This window comes from Drosophila nasuta, chromosome 3, assembly GCF_023558535.2.
Source record: "Drosophila nasuta strain 15112-1781.00 chromosome 3, ASM2355853v1, whole genome shotgun sequence".
Lineage (NCBI taxonomy): Eukaryota > Metazoa > Arthropoda > Insecta > Diptera > Drosophilidae > Drosophila > Drosophila nasuta.
In genome coordinates, this window is record NC_083457.1 from 38,450,270 (window position 1) to 38,466,626 (window position 16,357).

The 16,357-nt window shown below is 37.9% G+C and overlaps 1 protein-coding gene across 1 annotated transcript in view; it reads right to left on the bottom strand.

The window, feature by feature from the left end:
• Positions 1-16,357, bottom strand: part of LOC132794397 (division abnormally delayed protein) — a 74,575-nt gene that overhangs the window by 11,352 nt on the left and 46,866 nt on the right. Inside the window, exon 2 of the mRNA XM_060804824.1 lies at positions 1,707-1,850. Within this exon, the coding sequence (XP_060660807.1) occupies positions 1,707-1,850 (144 nt within the window). The remainder of the gene's footprint in view (positions 1-1,706; positions 1,851-16,357) is intronic.

A 16,357-nucleotide genomic window follows, 5' to 3' on the forward strand; every position in this document is an offset into this window, starting at 1 on the left:
TTCAATCGATTGATTCAGAAAAGTAACTACAAGAAAAGGCGATTAAAATGTTATTTATATTTTTAAAATTTGTAAATTCAACAATGCAACGTTTTATCAATAAATAAATATTCTTAAAGTCTACTATAATGGTTTGAAAGAACAATATAAATTTATACACGAAGAGAACATTATAGAATTTACTGATGCGTTGATTTGGGCATTTCTAATGAGTGTTATAAATTTTCATTTTTGATAATTTGTATATTAATTGTTTTCCAATTTTCTAAAAGAAATGCAACATTTTGTTATAATCGAGTAATGTCATTAGTTAAAAGTGAAATACTAATTAATACCAAAAAGATCCTACTATATGACATGCACTGCAATTTAAAGGTAATTTAAAAATTTCCCACAAATATTTTAATTGGTTTTGAACGCATCAAAATTTGTTAATTTATTGTTCCGTAATTTCATAAATTATTTACCACATTTTTCAACAAATACATTTTGATACAATAGAATTTGTTGGATGCACAATAATATTCAAAAATGTAGAGGCAAATTCCCACATTTAAATATGTGAATTATGATTCATGTACGTCATCATAATTTGTGCACAAAATAATGCTCAAGTTTGGCGTGGTCACTTTTAATATGCGCTGTGCACAATCAAAGCAAGAACAAATGAACCTATTAAATGCCAAACGACAGCGACATAAAATGCAGGCGAAATAAAACACACACAAATTGCACTCACCCAAAAAAAAGAGTATTAAAAAAAAGGAAAACGAAGGCAGCTTGCCGACAATTTTAAAATTTTAAATGCGCGCCCATTTCCAAGAATTGCAGACAGTCAGAGGGCGAGACAGAGCCGGAGGAAAGAGGTAGAAACAGAGGCAACAACTGCTGTCGCTGCTGCTGCTGCAACAACAACAACAATAATAATAATAATAATAATATTGAGAACAGCGAGCTGAACACCCCTTGCAGGCACTGTATATGGCACCCCGGGCTGTGAGCGAGAGCTGAAAGAGCTTCAAGAGGGGCACGCCTTAAAGCGATATTTACAACATGTACGACAACCGTTTTGCAGGCATTGAAAATTGCTGTGTGCTGTGTGTGCTGAGTGTTGTTGTCCCTAAAACGTGACCCAGCCAAAGATTGCAAAAATTGTCTAAAAAGGCGCTGGACAGCGACAACAACAGCAACAACAAAGTCAACAATAAACAGGCAATAACAACAAAGCACACTTAATGCCTTTTTAATTAGATGCAGACACTTTGTTGCATTCCAAGCAGCGCGCTGCACATCGAATACATTTTGTTGTGTACATATATATTCTATATGGATCCATATCATTGCCATATATACAAAATATATATATGTATATGGAGTGTGTACGGCTTTGATCTGCATACAAAATGCAAATTACAAATCAATTTCGCGTTTCAAGTTTAATTTCGTTAAATTCACTTGGCAAGCCAAATGTTATCATCATAATTTTTCGCGACCCACGCTCAAGTTCCACCGCCGATTTGCATATTATAAATAATTTATTGCCACGAAAATATGTTTCGTTTCGTTTTTTTTTTTTTGCGCTATCGCAGCGAACACAAAGTTTTCAGACTGCTCACTGAGTGACTTGATTTGCATAAAAGCGTTTGCCATTTGAAATTGCCAGAGTCTCTTCTCTACTCTACTCTCTTTACTAGATTCATACTCACTTTGGAACTGAGTGGCCGTTGTCTCCAATATGCCCCGCAGACTGCTTGTGTGATGATGCAGCAGTTGCTCGAACTTGTCCGATGCTTTGTCGCGCAACTCCAATTCCGTGGCATTGTTGCAACAGTTGCCACCGCAAATGGCGCCTGTAAAGAATACAAAACAAAGGAGAAATATTAAGTCATAAGTTAAATTTGGAAATTATAGTTTTCTCAATGTCAGCAGCTAATACATAAATCGTATTTATAATCTTCAATCGTCTGTGGGTGCGTCCCATTTAATTGTTTTGTGTGGCTTAAAGCTGGCGCCACCCAAAAGCAAACACAATGCGTGGGCTCAACTACATCAAATGCTCTTTAACTTTTATTGTTATTTTGCTGGGCGTGTTAATAACTTTTAAATTGCTTGGTAATTGCAAATTAAACAGGCACTTTTAGCAATTAAACAGCAAATATTGTTGCCACAAATTTAGAGCAGACACAAATGCAAATGCAAATGCATCAACAGGTTATGCAGCACCCTTAAATACAAATTGATTCACTTAAACGAAGCAGCAGGAAAACAACAGTGAAATGCTTTGAATTTATGGCCTACATTCGTATGTGTTAATAGTTTTTACTGCTGACAATTGGAGATGGGGACAGATAACTGGCTGTATCTGTGCTGAGGAGGGGGAAGAGGTAGAAGGAGGGAGAGACAGTGGCTGCCACAGCGTGGGTTGCTTGTCACGCAGTTCATGACAACAAGCAAACAAACAAACGACAAACGACACAAAACGCTTTGAGCAATCGACTTATATGGCATAAGATACATCGCTATCTCTCTCTCTCTCTCTGTCTCTCTCTTTCGCTCGCTCTGCCTATTTTGTCTTTATAGTTTATAATTTAAATTAATGGCTTTTACATGACGTTTATGTGTGTGCGCTGCACCTAAATAGCAGCCTTTGTCGATTAGCCTGGACCATCTGTTGTGGCCATAAAATTAGCAAATGAAATGAGTTTTGACAAGCTAGCAAACGGAGCAAACAGTGGCTGCCCCCAGTTATGCATCATCTGTGACAAACAAATATCAATACGAATACTCAATGCCTTGGCTTGCAACCGATACTTGCTGCCATGACACATTTATTTGCCATGTCATGCATTGCAAATGGCAAATGGCAAATGGAAAATAGGAAAATTGAAAATGGCGTTGCAGCGAAATTTTGCAAAGCAACCAAAGCCAAACACGCAAGGCCAACCACGTTCCACACAAAAAAAGTGTCAAGCAAAATGGAAAACGAGGAAGGCGGCTACAATTGAGTGTGCTCGACTGTGAGATACTTGCAAAATTTGCGGTAAAAATACCAAATCAGTATATAGTATATATATCAAAACATACATTTGGTATACTGATATACTACCACATTGAAAATATACCATTGATATATATAAAAACACTGACTTATACTCACTAAAACGGTATCATACTCAAAATATACTAAATAAATATACCGAAAAATATTAAAATATACCATCGCGTATATTTGGTATATAAATATTATACAACATTGAATATATGTCGAAATATAAAAATACTAAAATGTAGTGAAGACTTTAGTTGGTATATTAATTTGTATATTACTACATTTGAAATATACCGTACTTTATGTAGCCGAGTATAATACCCTTTTACCTTCTATGGCTAGCGGGTATAAAAACAGCCTCGCTGAGTCACAATGCAAAAAAAAAAACAATAACGACAACAAGTGAATCAATCATTCGATTAGGCTGCATTCATTGATTTATCAAATGGCCAACTGTAATTTTCCATTTTCCACTGTTTATGCATTTCTTGCGTGAATTTGCTGCTCGTAAATCAACCAATCAGCAGGATGAACCACGGATGAGGCACAACGTTTTAGTCACATGGCAACAGGCCAGCATTCACTCTGTTTTTCTCTCTTATTGCCCAGGCGTCAGGCAGTCTAGCTTGAGTAAGAACTGACTGCAAAAAAATACGAATCTGCTTCCGCAACGAAGCAGCTTCCTGTTGCAAGGCGAGTGACGCCTTTGTGGCTGCAACCGAGTCAGAGGCAGAGACAGAGACCGAAACTGAGGCTGTAACTTAAGCCTGTCCCGAGCAAACAGTCGCTTCGCTCTCAGAGTCCATGCCATGGGGAATGCTCGCTTCAACTTCAGTGAAAATTCAATTGAATTGCCACAACGTGGAACACACACACACACACACACTCATACACATATCCTGGCCCAGAAAAGTATGCTATGGCAAAAAAATATTTTTGGCAAACGCGTTTGCCAAATTGCAGCTGAAGCTAAAGCTGACTCTGAGGCCGATGCTGTAAAAAATGCAAATCTCATGCATGGCCAACAACTGTGCCTGCCAAAAATACGAGCACACTTTTTGGCCGTGACCGCAAGGCATATGTTGGGAGGTGGGAGGGGCGTGGCATGGTGTGGCATGGCGTGTACGCCTTAACGCCCACTCGACAGGCTTTTATGCACTTTTCATACTGACGTTGCTGCTGTTGCTGCTGCTGCAACTACTGTGGCTGCTGTTGCGGTGACAGTAGGCAAAACAAGAGACGAAAATAGACAACAGCAGCAGCAGTAAAAGCAGCAGCCAAAAGCTGGCAACGTGTGCGAATTTGTTTACTGTAATTGTCTATAGGCATGTTAGGGGGCGTAACGAAGGCGTCTCGTTCGGTTCTAGGCCATTGTGTTGGTTGGATTACACATACGAAAATTTCGTTGTCGTCTTTTGCCATTATCAGACTTGGCTGTGAGCCAAGTAAACGCTTAGCCCGCAAAGCACTTGGCTCTGAGGCAGCTTTACCATACCTTGACATCGTTTTGCACGTCCTTCACCTGCAACACTCCCTTCTCCTCTCCCTTTCCTCCTGCTCCTCCTCTCGTTTCCCTTTAAAACATATGCACTATTTTCTCTATATGCGTTTTCAATTTGCACAAAATATATTCTCGTGTGTGAATGTGTTGAAAATCATGAGTCTGTTTGCCGACAGACCAAATGCTAAAATGCAGAAATGCTTAAAATGGGAAAATTGCAAATGGAAAATGTGCAAAATTGCCGCCGTCAAAATGTCGGAAAGTTCTACTTGCCTCATTTGTAATTACGAGTAGTAAAATGCTTGCCTAAGTACAAACGTAAACTTTTTAGCTAGAACTGAAACTGAACTTTCAACTATTTGCCGCGCCGTTGTTTGCAGCAACTTCAGCAATTATTGTTAGATTTTCCTGGTTTGCAGTGTGGCTGCCAAGACACAATCCGATATATCGAGTATATATATCATAAATATTTCAAACGGCAGAAAATATAATAACATTTTTCTAGTGAAATTTATGGCCTTGATTGAAAATCAATTTCATAGCAACAAAACAAACAAACAAGAAAACGGAACACAGAGCCACGGAGTTGAGGCCACTATCGAGAGCAAAGCAGGCCGGGCCAAGAAGTCAACTATTGACTAGGGCCATAAATTCAAGAATGAAATTTATAATCAACAAAAAAAAAAAGAAGGAGAGAGATTGAGAGAGAGTAAATAATGCACAACTTATACTCGATACTTTTGCCGTGTTTCTACGACCTATGTACAAATAAAAACATCCGCCTTTGCTTCCCCCTCTGATAGGGCTGCGTGTCAAGGCGCGTTTAATAATTGTTATCACAAATCGTTGACTACTTGTCAAACACCAACAATTTGTGTGTGCAGCGGCCACTGCGATAACAATTAAAGTCAACAAAATGCGGCGAAAAGAAAAGAAGAGAACAAACTCTACACCAACTACTACCATATATACTATATGGTATATCAAAGAATCGGGCAACACTTTTGCTCTCTTTCGCTCTCTCACTCTCTATTGATATGCTTGAACTGCTTTATTTTACTTTACTTTTCTTTTTTAATGGTTCGCTGAGTTTACTACTTGTGGGTTGTAGATCGTCATCACAAAAATTGTGGCAGATCTTTATAAGAAATGTTTCTAAATCGGTTCGATGACCTCTTTGTACATTTTGAACTCTTATTTAAACGTTGCTGCTAACTGAACCTTAAACAGCATTTTGCTGTTTTTATTTGTTATCGCAACTATTTTCAAGTATCTTTTATCAGCGAGCTGATAGACAAAATATGTGCTAAGATTATTTAAAAAAAGGTGCTGCATGTAGGCCTATTTAAATGTGACATAATTGTAGGTTCATTTTCATTTTGCAGTTTGCAAGATTATTTAAAAAAAAACAAGTAAGAAAGCTTCTGTCGATAGTGCTCAACTATGAAATAGCCGCTACTTATTTTTAATAAAAAGAAAACATTGCGGTATTATTTTTAAATTATACCAAATTAATATACCATAAAAAAACTGTGATACATTGAATATTTGGTATATCGATATACTAATAATATAATTTTTAATATATACCAATTAAATTTCTTGATAGAAATAAAAGAATACTGAAGTTTATATTTGGTATATCGATATACTATTACATTCGAATGTATTCGAAATATACCATAGAGTACAAAATATACCACATTTTCAGCGAAAGCAACTAAATATATTAAAAGTGAACGAATTGTAGCTTAATTTTAATTTTACAGTATGCAAGTTTGTTTTGGCATTTTGTGATAAACCAAATTACAAATCGTTGGAAATTCAATTAAATGACTTTTCGCAATGCTATCAATATCAATTAACAATTTGGCTAAAATAATTGCGTTTGCGTCAAACGTGTTTGGCAATTTAATTGACAAGCTTCTGACTTTTAAATTGAATATTATTATTATTACGTGTGTGTCAAATGAAATTAATATAATATTAAAGTAATTGCTGTTTAAAGTTCTTCTTCACATTTGGTTGACCCACAAAATACGTTCCAGGAAGTTGCAATCTTGTCTGCTCAACACGCATATTTATTTATTGTATATTCAATTTGTTGTTGTTTTGCATGTGCATCGTCGTCATCTTCGTTGTGGTTGCAGTTGCAATTGCAATTGCAGCTTCACATTTCAGCTGCCACAACGAACGAAATCCCAACAATTCAGCTGATAAATTGTTAATGCGCGCATAAGTTTTCAATTTGTGTGGCAAATACCGTGTGGCAGCCACACACACACGTACACACACGCACAGACATGCATGGAGATTGTCAGTTACAGATGCAGCTTGCAACACGCGACTCGACGCCGCGCGCTGACATCGTAGCTGGCAGTTTTTGGCGCCACGTCTGCGTTGCATGTACAATTTATTGCGGCGGCTGCAGCAGCGACAATCTCCTTGCCATTTATTTGCATTTGCCCATTTGAATATAAGTTCACATTGCATATATATTCCATATATACATATTTATCTGTAAGTAACTATAACTGTGACTCTGTGTGTTTGTTGCACGCATTGCACTTTGTGCTAATTTTGCAATGAAAATGTCAACTGCGATTATGCGAGCAACGGCGAACAGGAAAAGCTAAATGTGGCAAGAGTTCAACGCGCGCGGTCGTCGAGATGTGAGTTGCCCCCATGTTGCATGCACATTTTTGGACACACTTGCAACACTTTCCGCAGCAACAGCAGCAGCTGCTGCTGATTGGCTTACATTTCGGCTAGGCGCCAGGCAGACGTCTCTTTTGCTGCTTGCCACACGACAAAATTCGCAACATTTTTGCCAGCCTCAAAAAGCATATTAAAAATTTAATTGAAAACATTTTTTGCATTTGCCGCTGCTGCTGCTGCAACGTTGCAACGAGTGCAGTTATGTGGGCCGACAACTGTGGTTGTTGTTGTTGCTGCAACCATATTAATTATTAAGATTTACGATGTTGCAAGAGCAGAAGTCTATCTATATGCAAATTTATTTGCTTGCCAAGAGATTTGAGCGCAAAGCCTAAAGAAATTGACCGAGAAAGTGCAAGACGAGCTGCATAATCAAAGACTAAACTATCTGACTATCTAAAATGTGGCTTAACTATCAATCTGAGTTTACATTTAGTTATACAGATACAAAGTCTCCTTCCTATATCACAATATAAATACTGTAATTACATTTATATAACTCCATTTTTTATTTAATCCATAATCCATTATAATAATTTGTAAACCTAAATCTATTCACAATGTGGAGCGAAAACAATCTAAGTTTTTAGCAAGGTATAAAAATACTTATGCACATACAATTTCCTCAAAAACTATTATTTAAACCCCGTTGAATCATTTTGTGAGAGGCAAATGAAAAATAAATAATTATTTTGCTGACCGATAAGTACGAGTATTTACCAATTAAAAATACTACACTATAGATCTCCTCATACACTTCTTATTAAAACAATCAAAGTTTAGTTTCAGTTATATATTCAATATATCTACATAAATTCCTATTCAATCCTATTCAAAATCTATACACAAAATGAAGTAATTTAATAAAAAGGTTTTTAAGCAAATAATTAAGTTGCTTATTTAAATTAATTTATAAATCGGTGAGGTAAATATCTAACATTTTTTTTTTCTAAACATGTTATTTTTACATTGAGTTTTAATGTAGATTTTAAATGTCATAATTGTGGTCAAACTTTGGATTTGTATACGAATGAAAACGTATCTTTTACATTGAATATTAATTAAGATTTGAAATATCACATTTGTGGTCAACCTTTGAATTTGCATTAGAATTAAGATGTATCTTTTAAGACATCAACCACTTGATGTATCAATATTGTAGGCATCTCTTCAGCTATTTATCTCTTCATCTTTGTAACGTTCTGTCAGTCCATGCTCCATACATTGTATCGCTCGATCTGCTTTGACCTCTAGCAGCATTCGAGATCTCAGCGCTGTCAGGCGACTAATTCAGTTGAGGCTGCGGATGCAACAAAGTCGCACTAAATGCTTCGCACACCCAGCTGATTTTTGTTGTATGTATTAAACACAGAGTCCCAGTTATAGTTCATTGGCAGCGCCTCGAACATGCAGCTGACAGGCATCTTCAGGATGGAGAAGCATTTGGCAAAGAGTCGGGGCCAGGGCACATGTACATAATAAATCCCTCGGCCTTATGCACAAGAATGCCAAACAAATGAAATTACAAATCTATAAATAAAATACAAAACTGGCAGCAGAGCAGAATGAAGAGAAGAAACAAAGCAACGATCTCTTGAGTTGATCATCACTCCAGGCGCATGATTCACTCAAACGTACACAAAAATAAAACTGCCAACTGCCCAGCTGATGAGAGGACAAAAGCAACCACAACTCAAACTCAAACCACAACAATAATAATAACAATAACAATAAGCAATTCAACAAATATGAGTTTGGTAAATAAACAGCATTAAAAATGATGGTCACAACACAACACAAAAGGCGCAGGCAAACTGTTAAACAAATGTTAAAACAAATCACAAATAAACAAAAAGTCAATGGGCAGCTGAATCTTAGTTCTACATTTGGCTTTATTGTTTTGTAAAATAAGCAACGACAGCAGCAACAACAAACAATTGCGGAAATTGCTGACAACGCTGGAAACTGCAATAGCAATTTTGATAATTAAAAACTGAAGCAGCTACAACAACATCGAGAACGTCGACATCAACAACAGCAGCAGCAGCAGAAGCAGCAGCTTGTTGCTGTCGATGAGCAACACGCAAAAAAAGGAACAACAACTGCCAACAACAGTAGCAGCAATGGCAGCAACAACAAACAATTGCAAATTATACAACTGGGCGCACAGCAAAGAAAAAAAGTCGAATGACAGCATTCAATGTTCAGAACTCAGAACTCTGGCAGCAATCTGCAGCTGTCCATCTCCATTCACTTTTGACCAAACGCAACGCGTTGCAGATGTGCAAATAGCGACAACAAACAATAGCAACAACAAATACAAATACGTGAGCAAACAGCAAGCAAATAAACCAATAGACAGTCGAGTTCAATATGCAAAGTACCAAGTGCAACAAAATTCTGCGCTCCCAGTCGACCAATAGCCAAACAGCAGCTGTTGTCTCCCCATCGAAACAGCAGCAACAGCAATTGCCCCCCAGTTGCTGCTATTGCTGTTGCTGCTACCGTTGCAAATTGCTGCGGGTAATCATAGTGCATGTTGCATGCAAATTAACGCATCAACGGGCGAGACCAAGACCTGTATATTGTAGTCCACATGCAGTCCAAACGGTAGATCCCGCATTGCATTTTGCATTCCATTCCATGGGATTCAATGGGATTAAGGGAGCCAACACACAGTCTGTCTGCCTCTCTGTGCTTATTGCCACTGTTATAATTGCCATTAGCAGCAGCAGCTCGACAAAAACAGAGGCCTAATGTGCCTTTTCTTTCATGTCTGGCTATTGCAATCAAAAATCCTTAATTACCTCACCTAGCAAATAGAGAGGAAAGGGCACAACAGCAACATGTTGTTGCTGCAGCTGTTCAAAAAACCAATTCGATCATAAAGTGCTGTAGATATTGAATTTGTTCTACCAGTATAGGTATTTTTTAAATCCAAAATACATTCTATAAACTTTTCCAAGATTTAAGTTTACTTCCATTAAAAGTGTTCCTCATTTCTTAAACATTTTCTTTATAAAAGTTATTAATTCATCTAAAGAATTGTACATTTTTATGACATATCGCCAATACAAACTTTCGTTCCTTCAACATTTAATTTGTATTCTAAATTTCTGTTCAGTTCTTCAAATTGCTGTATATCAATATATTTTTTCCTCCTCTTTCCATTCATGTGTCTCATCAGCAAGCTAATGTAATCTATCTTTGGCTATCAAAATTCCTAATTATCTAACTATAAACAAACAAAATGATATTGCTGCTGCTGTTTAGTATTGCTTGAATATACAGCTCAGTAACTTAATGAAAATTATTCCGTATAGCAACACATTTTTACTTGAATACATAATTTGTAATAAGCTTTCATATTTTTTTTTTTATGACACTCTGTCTGGCGATAAATTATTTGCCCTTCTATCTATTGAGGCATATCTTCAACTGACCAATGTGATATTTCTTTTAAGCTCTCATTATCAAAATTCCTAATTAGCTGAGAAAAAAGTGTAGAAGGCAACGGAAGTGTAACAACAAAATGTTATTGCTGCTGCTGTTGATTGTGTAATTTTTAATTATACATAAAACTCCCAATTGAATATAAAATGTGTGATCAACATTTAAAAGTGTAATCATAAACATTCTTCTTTATTTCATTGACACTCGGTCTATCAATACAAAATTTATGCCTGTTCATTTCTTCAACTTTCAAATGTGATCTTTCTTCTTGACTCTCGTAAACAAAATTCTTAATTAACAGAAAACAAAACTAAGAGGGGAGAGTTCAACGGAAGTGCAATAACAACATGTTGCTGCTTGATTGTGCAACTCTCGACCATAAAGTGCATTAGTTTATTGGACGATTTTCGAATGTTTTAAGAGTAGTTTAATTAATTTTACTTGAACAGATAACAGAGCTGTAAGTGGGCCATGTCTGACTGACTGGCTGACTGACTGTAAGTGTTGAGGCGACAACACTATCTGGTTGCGTCTACAATTACGCAGCCGTGGCAAGTTCTGAATTTGAGAGTTGCTGACGACTTTGAATGAAATGCTAAACTAAGCCAATGAACGTCAAATTGCACTCGCATTACAAGCTTATTGAAATGCACAATTTGCATATCTAAAATACAAAACAAAAAAAATGAAAATATAAAAAACATATTTGACACGCCCAAATAAAATAAAATCGAGAACAAAAAACAACAACTTAAAAGCGTAATGGGCGGAAATTGGGTCACAATTTGTTTTGGACAATGGAAATGCTCGTCTAGAGCACTTGAGAAGAATAATTGCATTGCATTGTGCTTATGGAACAAGAGAGCTCACACGACGCACAATTCGGGCCATAAAAATGGTGCCAGTTGCCTCCCTCCCCTTCCCTCCACTTCTACTCTATGCTCTACAATCTTGACTTTAACTCGCGATTCAGCATAAATAAAATGAACATAAATGTTAAACAAAAAATTGCTGGCGGTCTTTTATTCTCTTCGTCGTCGTTTGTTTTTGCGGGCGTTAAATGGATTTTTGGGTCAGTTTGGCGAGACCACGCCTCGCATGAAGTAAATATATATATATCTGGAGGATGCCAAGCAAAGAGATACCAAAAAAAAATAAAGAAAACAAACCATGGCGAATGAAAGAAAAACACAATCACGAAGCAACCTTGAACAACGACGACTGTTTGTGTTGTGTAACTACAAGATACTTTGCGTGTAATTTGTTGCATGTTAGTAGCTTTTAATTATATGCTGATTATGTTTTTTTGGGAGCACAATCAGCAACAGCAACAGCAACAACAGTAACAAGACACACCCAATAGCCAAACAGGCAAAACACTCCTCCAAAGCAGTTAGCAAAGAGCTTCCCCTCACCCCCCGAAAATGTGTGGCACGTATTCGAAGGGGCAACGAGACAATGGAGGCGACTTCCCTTTTCTGCTGACTTGCACAAAATGCCAAAGCGCCAGTCGTGCACACACACACACAGCGAGAGAAAGAGATGGAAATAGGGTGTAAGAGAGAGCTAGGAAAAATTCAATTAGTTTTGTGTTTGCGCATTGCATGACAACAATGACAATGCGTCGTCTCTTTCTCACCTTTTTTCACTTACTAAGTTGATGGGGCAGCATTGACTAGCAAATATTTATGAAACAAAAAGCTGGCATCAAAGTGTCAGCAAATCAGCAACGTTGTCGATTAGCTAAGCGATTAAAGTATTTGCTTTAAGCAGTCTGTCTCTCTTAATTGGATTATAAATATGCTAGAGTATTTTAGGTGCCAGCTTTGCACAAGTCAGTGTCAGAGCTAGAGCTCTTGATGAGTTGCCTCGAGGATGGCCGAAAATTCCAATCAATAAACTCAAACAAGCAACGTGCATGCAAATGAATTTGCCAGCATGCTTTGAAAACTGCAACTGCAATAAAATTGGGATGTAGGAGAAAATGAGAAAATGGCAAAGAGAGAAAATGTAGATTGCAGAGGTGGCAACCAAATGACATTTCTCATTTAAGCACGTCTACGAAAATGAAATTAAAGTCGACAGCCCAAGCCAAAAGCGTTAGTTTAAAGCTTCGTTTATGATACACCCAGATTTCATATACTAGTTACTATATTGTGTATTGTTCGAGGATTAGAGACTGTATAGACTGGAAGCTCTTTAAAAATGCAGTCAAACTCCCACGCACGATTTTTCTGTGTGTTGTGTGTGTTAAGTGCAAAAGGCGGCAATAAAAATGCAATTTGGCTAAAACGTGTTCAATGCTTCAATATTTGCCTAACACTGGCCACTGGCTTCAGTTACAATAAATACACCCCGCCACACAATACACACACAAACACGGAAACACACAAAGATAGCGAAATAAAGCCATTGAAATCGCATAAAGTTGCACAATTCCGAAGCATTCGAAGCAAATGCCCACAAGCCTTCTTTTCGACATTTTTATTACGAGCATGGTTGGAATGGGGAAAGGAAGAGAATGAGAGGGGGAGGGAGAAACACTGCCCAGGAGTTGCCTATCGATAGCTTTAGTCCTGCATTTGCAGCGATTGCGCATACGCCGCATTGGCCGCAGGAGCAGCAGGTCGTCGCTTTGTCGGCGATTTATTGGCCTTGCCTCTGATTTCGGCCACTAAATAGTTGGCTTACAAATTTGTTATGCTCGGACGAAGGGAGGAAACTCCGCTGCTTTCAATTATGCCCACACCCAAGTCGAAGCTGAAGTCAAAGTGGAAATCGAAGCATTTTCCGCTTAATACTTTGGCCATAAAAAAGGAAGAAAATCAGTGGGAAAAAGGATTCGCAGCAAAAGGGGTGTAAATACAAAAGAATAAATATTGAGTGTTTGCGTTAAAGCCGCCAAGCAAACAAAATGGCAAAACAAAAGAAGAAGCCAAGCACTTGACTACGAGTAGCGTACTTTGTGCCGTAGCTTTTTTTGGGCTTTGGAAAAGCGCGAGAGCAAACAATGCACAGATTTTTCCTTTAGTTTTCCCACTTGGCTTTTGTTTCGCCATCATCATTTGTTGTTTTTTACCTAGGCACTCACTCACTCACTCGCTCTCTGGCTGGCTTACTCATTCATTCAGGCAGTGGCTCAACCTGACTCACACTTTCAGATTTTCATTCATTCATTCTGTTCGCCTTTGTTTTTTGTTGGCCATGCGGCTCACGTAATTTCGCCGTCGGGCGCAAGAATTTGCAGCGTTTTTCGTGATGATTTCACAATTTCCCATGCGTGCCCAGCTTCTCAATCTCAATATCCTTAGTAGCTGCCCCTCCCCTCCCCAAAGGTGATCCACACACGCACGCACACACGAGAGAGTTTAGAGTCTGTTGTTGTTCTTATTTTGATTTTATTTTTGCATTTGATAATCTCTGCTGCTCGTTGCTGCTCATCGTTTATCAGCTAAGTATTTCACAAATTTATTCACGTCATCATAATGCTCAAGTAAAATATTTTCTCAGCTCGCAGGCGTCGTTTTTCATAATTTTATCTCTTGTCTCATGCCGCTTTCCCGGAAGCAATTAGATGTATTTGTTTGTCTCCCGACTGAAATATTTCTCGCTTATATATTCGTGTGCTCTTTAGTTGAGGTGGCATTCATTCATAGGAATTAGCAACGTTTCTATTTATGAACGGCATCAATATGATGCACAATTCTTCTGGCGACTGACTGACTAAGAATTTCTCTATAAGTAGCTCGAAGTAAAGCGAAAAATTAACAAAATTCTATTCGTTCTGCTTAAGCAGATCTTTCACCTCCTTGCATTCTATGCAACACTAGATGGCGCCAGTGTTGTTGAGCTGGCATTCATTCATATGAATTGGCAACGTTTCTATTTATGCACCACACAAATATGATGCAGAATTCTAACTAAGAATTTTCCTCCAAGCAGCATGCAACTAAGCAAAATATAAAAAAATTCGATTTGTTTAGCTTAAGAAGGAGAAAGACATTGCATGCTATGCAACGCTAGATGGCGCCAGCGTGGGTTGGTCTGCGCTCCAATTTGGAGTTTAATTTATGGCTCAACTTCACTGCCAACTGAATGCAAGTTTTTGCTTTATGTCTTTGATATTTATGCTTTAATTTGTTCGCTGTATAATTGCGAATCCAATTGCTGCTTAAGGCCAACTTAATGCAATATTTTTGGTGAATATTTTTGACTGCTTTTTCATGCAATGTTACTTTAATTTTTTAGCTATTTAATTGCTAAGCTTTCCGTTTTAAATTGCATAGATTTATGCTTTAATTTGAATGCTTTATAATTGCTAATTTAAGTGTTGCTTAAGGTCAACTTCATGCAAGGGTGCAAGTTTTTAATATGTTTTACTTTTATTGGTTAGCTTACTTTAAAGCCAATTTAAAAATGTTTTCTATAAATTTTTAGCTATTAAATTTGTCAAGTACTCTCTTGTATATATTTATGTTTTAATTTGTTAACCCAACTGATATTTAATGCCAACATTAATGCCACTTTAAAATGGTTGCTTTAATTTTTTAGCTGTTTAATTGTTAAGTACTCTTCTGCAATGTGTTTAAAATTGCATGGCAGCCACATCAAAGCCGTCTATATTGTGACCCCTTCACTGCTCTCTATGTGTGTGTGTAATTTCTGCTTGGTAAAAACTCAACAAGCGTTAATTTCAATGGACTTGGCCAATTAACAAATACCGCCATATAATTTTCAATTTAATGGCTTCATCATCGCGTCGACAATTCGCCAAGTGTAGACAGCAGAGCGGGTTTTATTTTTGTGTTTTTCTTTTTTTTTTGCAAGCAAGCAAGCGACCCACTCGCCCAGACGGCGACGAGTCCCACCTCAAAAATCGAGGGGACGGGGGGACCAAAGAGACCAAAGGAGTGAAAGCGGTGAGACATAGATACATTTTTACATAAGTGCAAAATGTTGTAAGCAAAATGAAGGCGGCCTGTCACGCCTCTTCTATTGCGCCTCATTAGATACCGCGCATGGATTAAAGGCGTTTGCATTGCGAAATGTGTTCGCGCTCTCAGCCTACGACGAAATCGTTAGCCAAGTTGCCACAATTTGTAGCGTGTGCGCGCTTATTGATTTGCCAGGTAGCGAAGTTGCCTCCAAGGCACAATTGCGTGTGGCAAAACGCCCAAGTGAATCGAAGTAACGATGCGCATTTGCAACGCGCAGGCGCAGCTGCCGCCGCTGTCAATGTGAGACTCCTGTGGCAAGCAGCGGTGGAAAGCAACGTGGCAAGTGTCGCCGCTGGCTGGCAATACTCGCATGCATTATGCATATTGCATTCGTGGCAAGTTTGTTAGTCTGCGGCTGCCAATTGTTTTTTGCCAGCATATATCGAGTGGCGCGTTCACATAAATTTGTAATTACGTATACGCCATGTAGGTCGAGCACTCGAGACGCTTTTTTCTTTTTTTGTTTCTCAACTGTGGCTGCTGTAACTGCGTTGCATTCAATTAAGCACTCGCATTGGCATTTTCGAGCGTGCCACACTCGACTTCGACTTCCTTATAAAGTTTTTTATTTTTCTTGTTTTTTTCGGTGCGTTGTTTTGTTTATGTTTTTGCAGTTGATTTCTGTGTGTACTTTTTTGG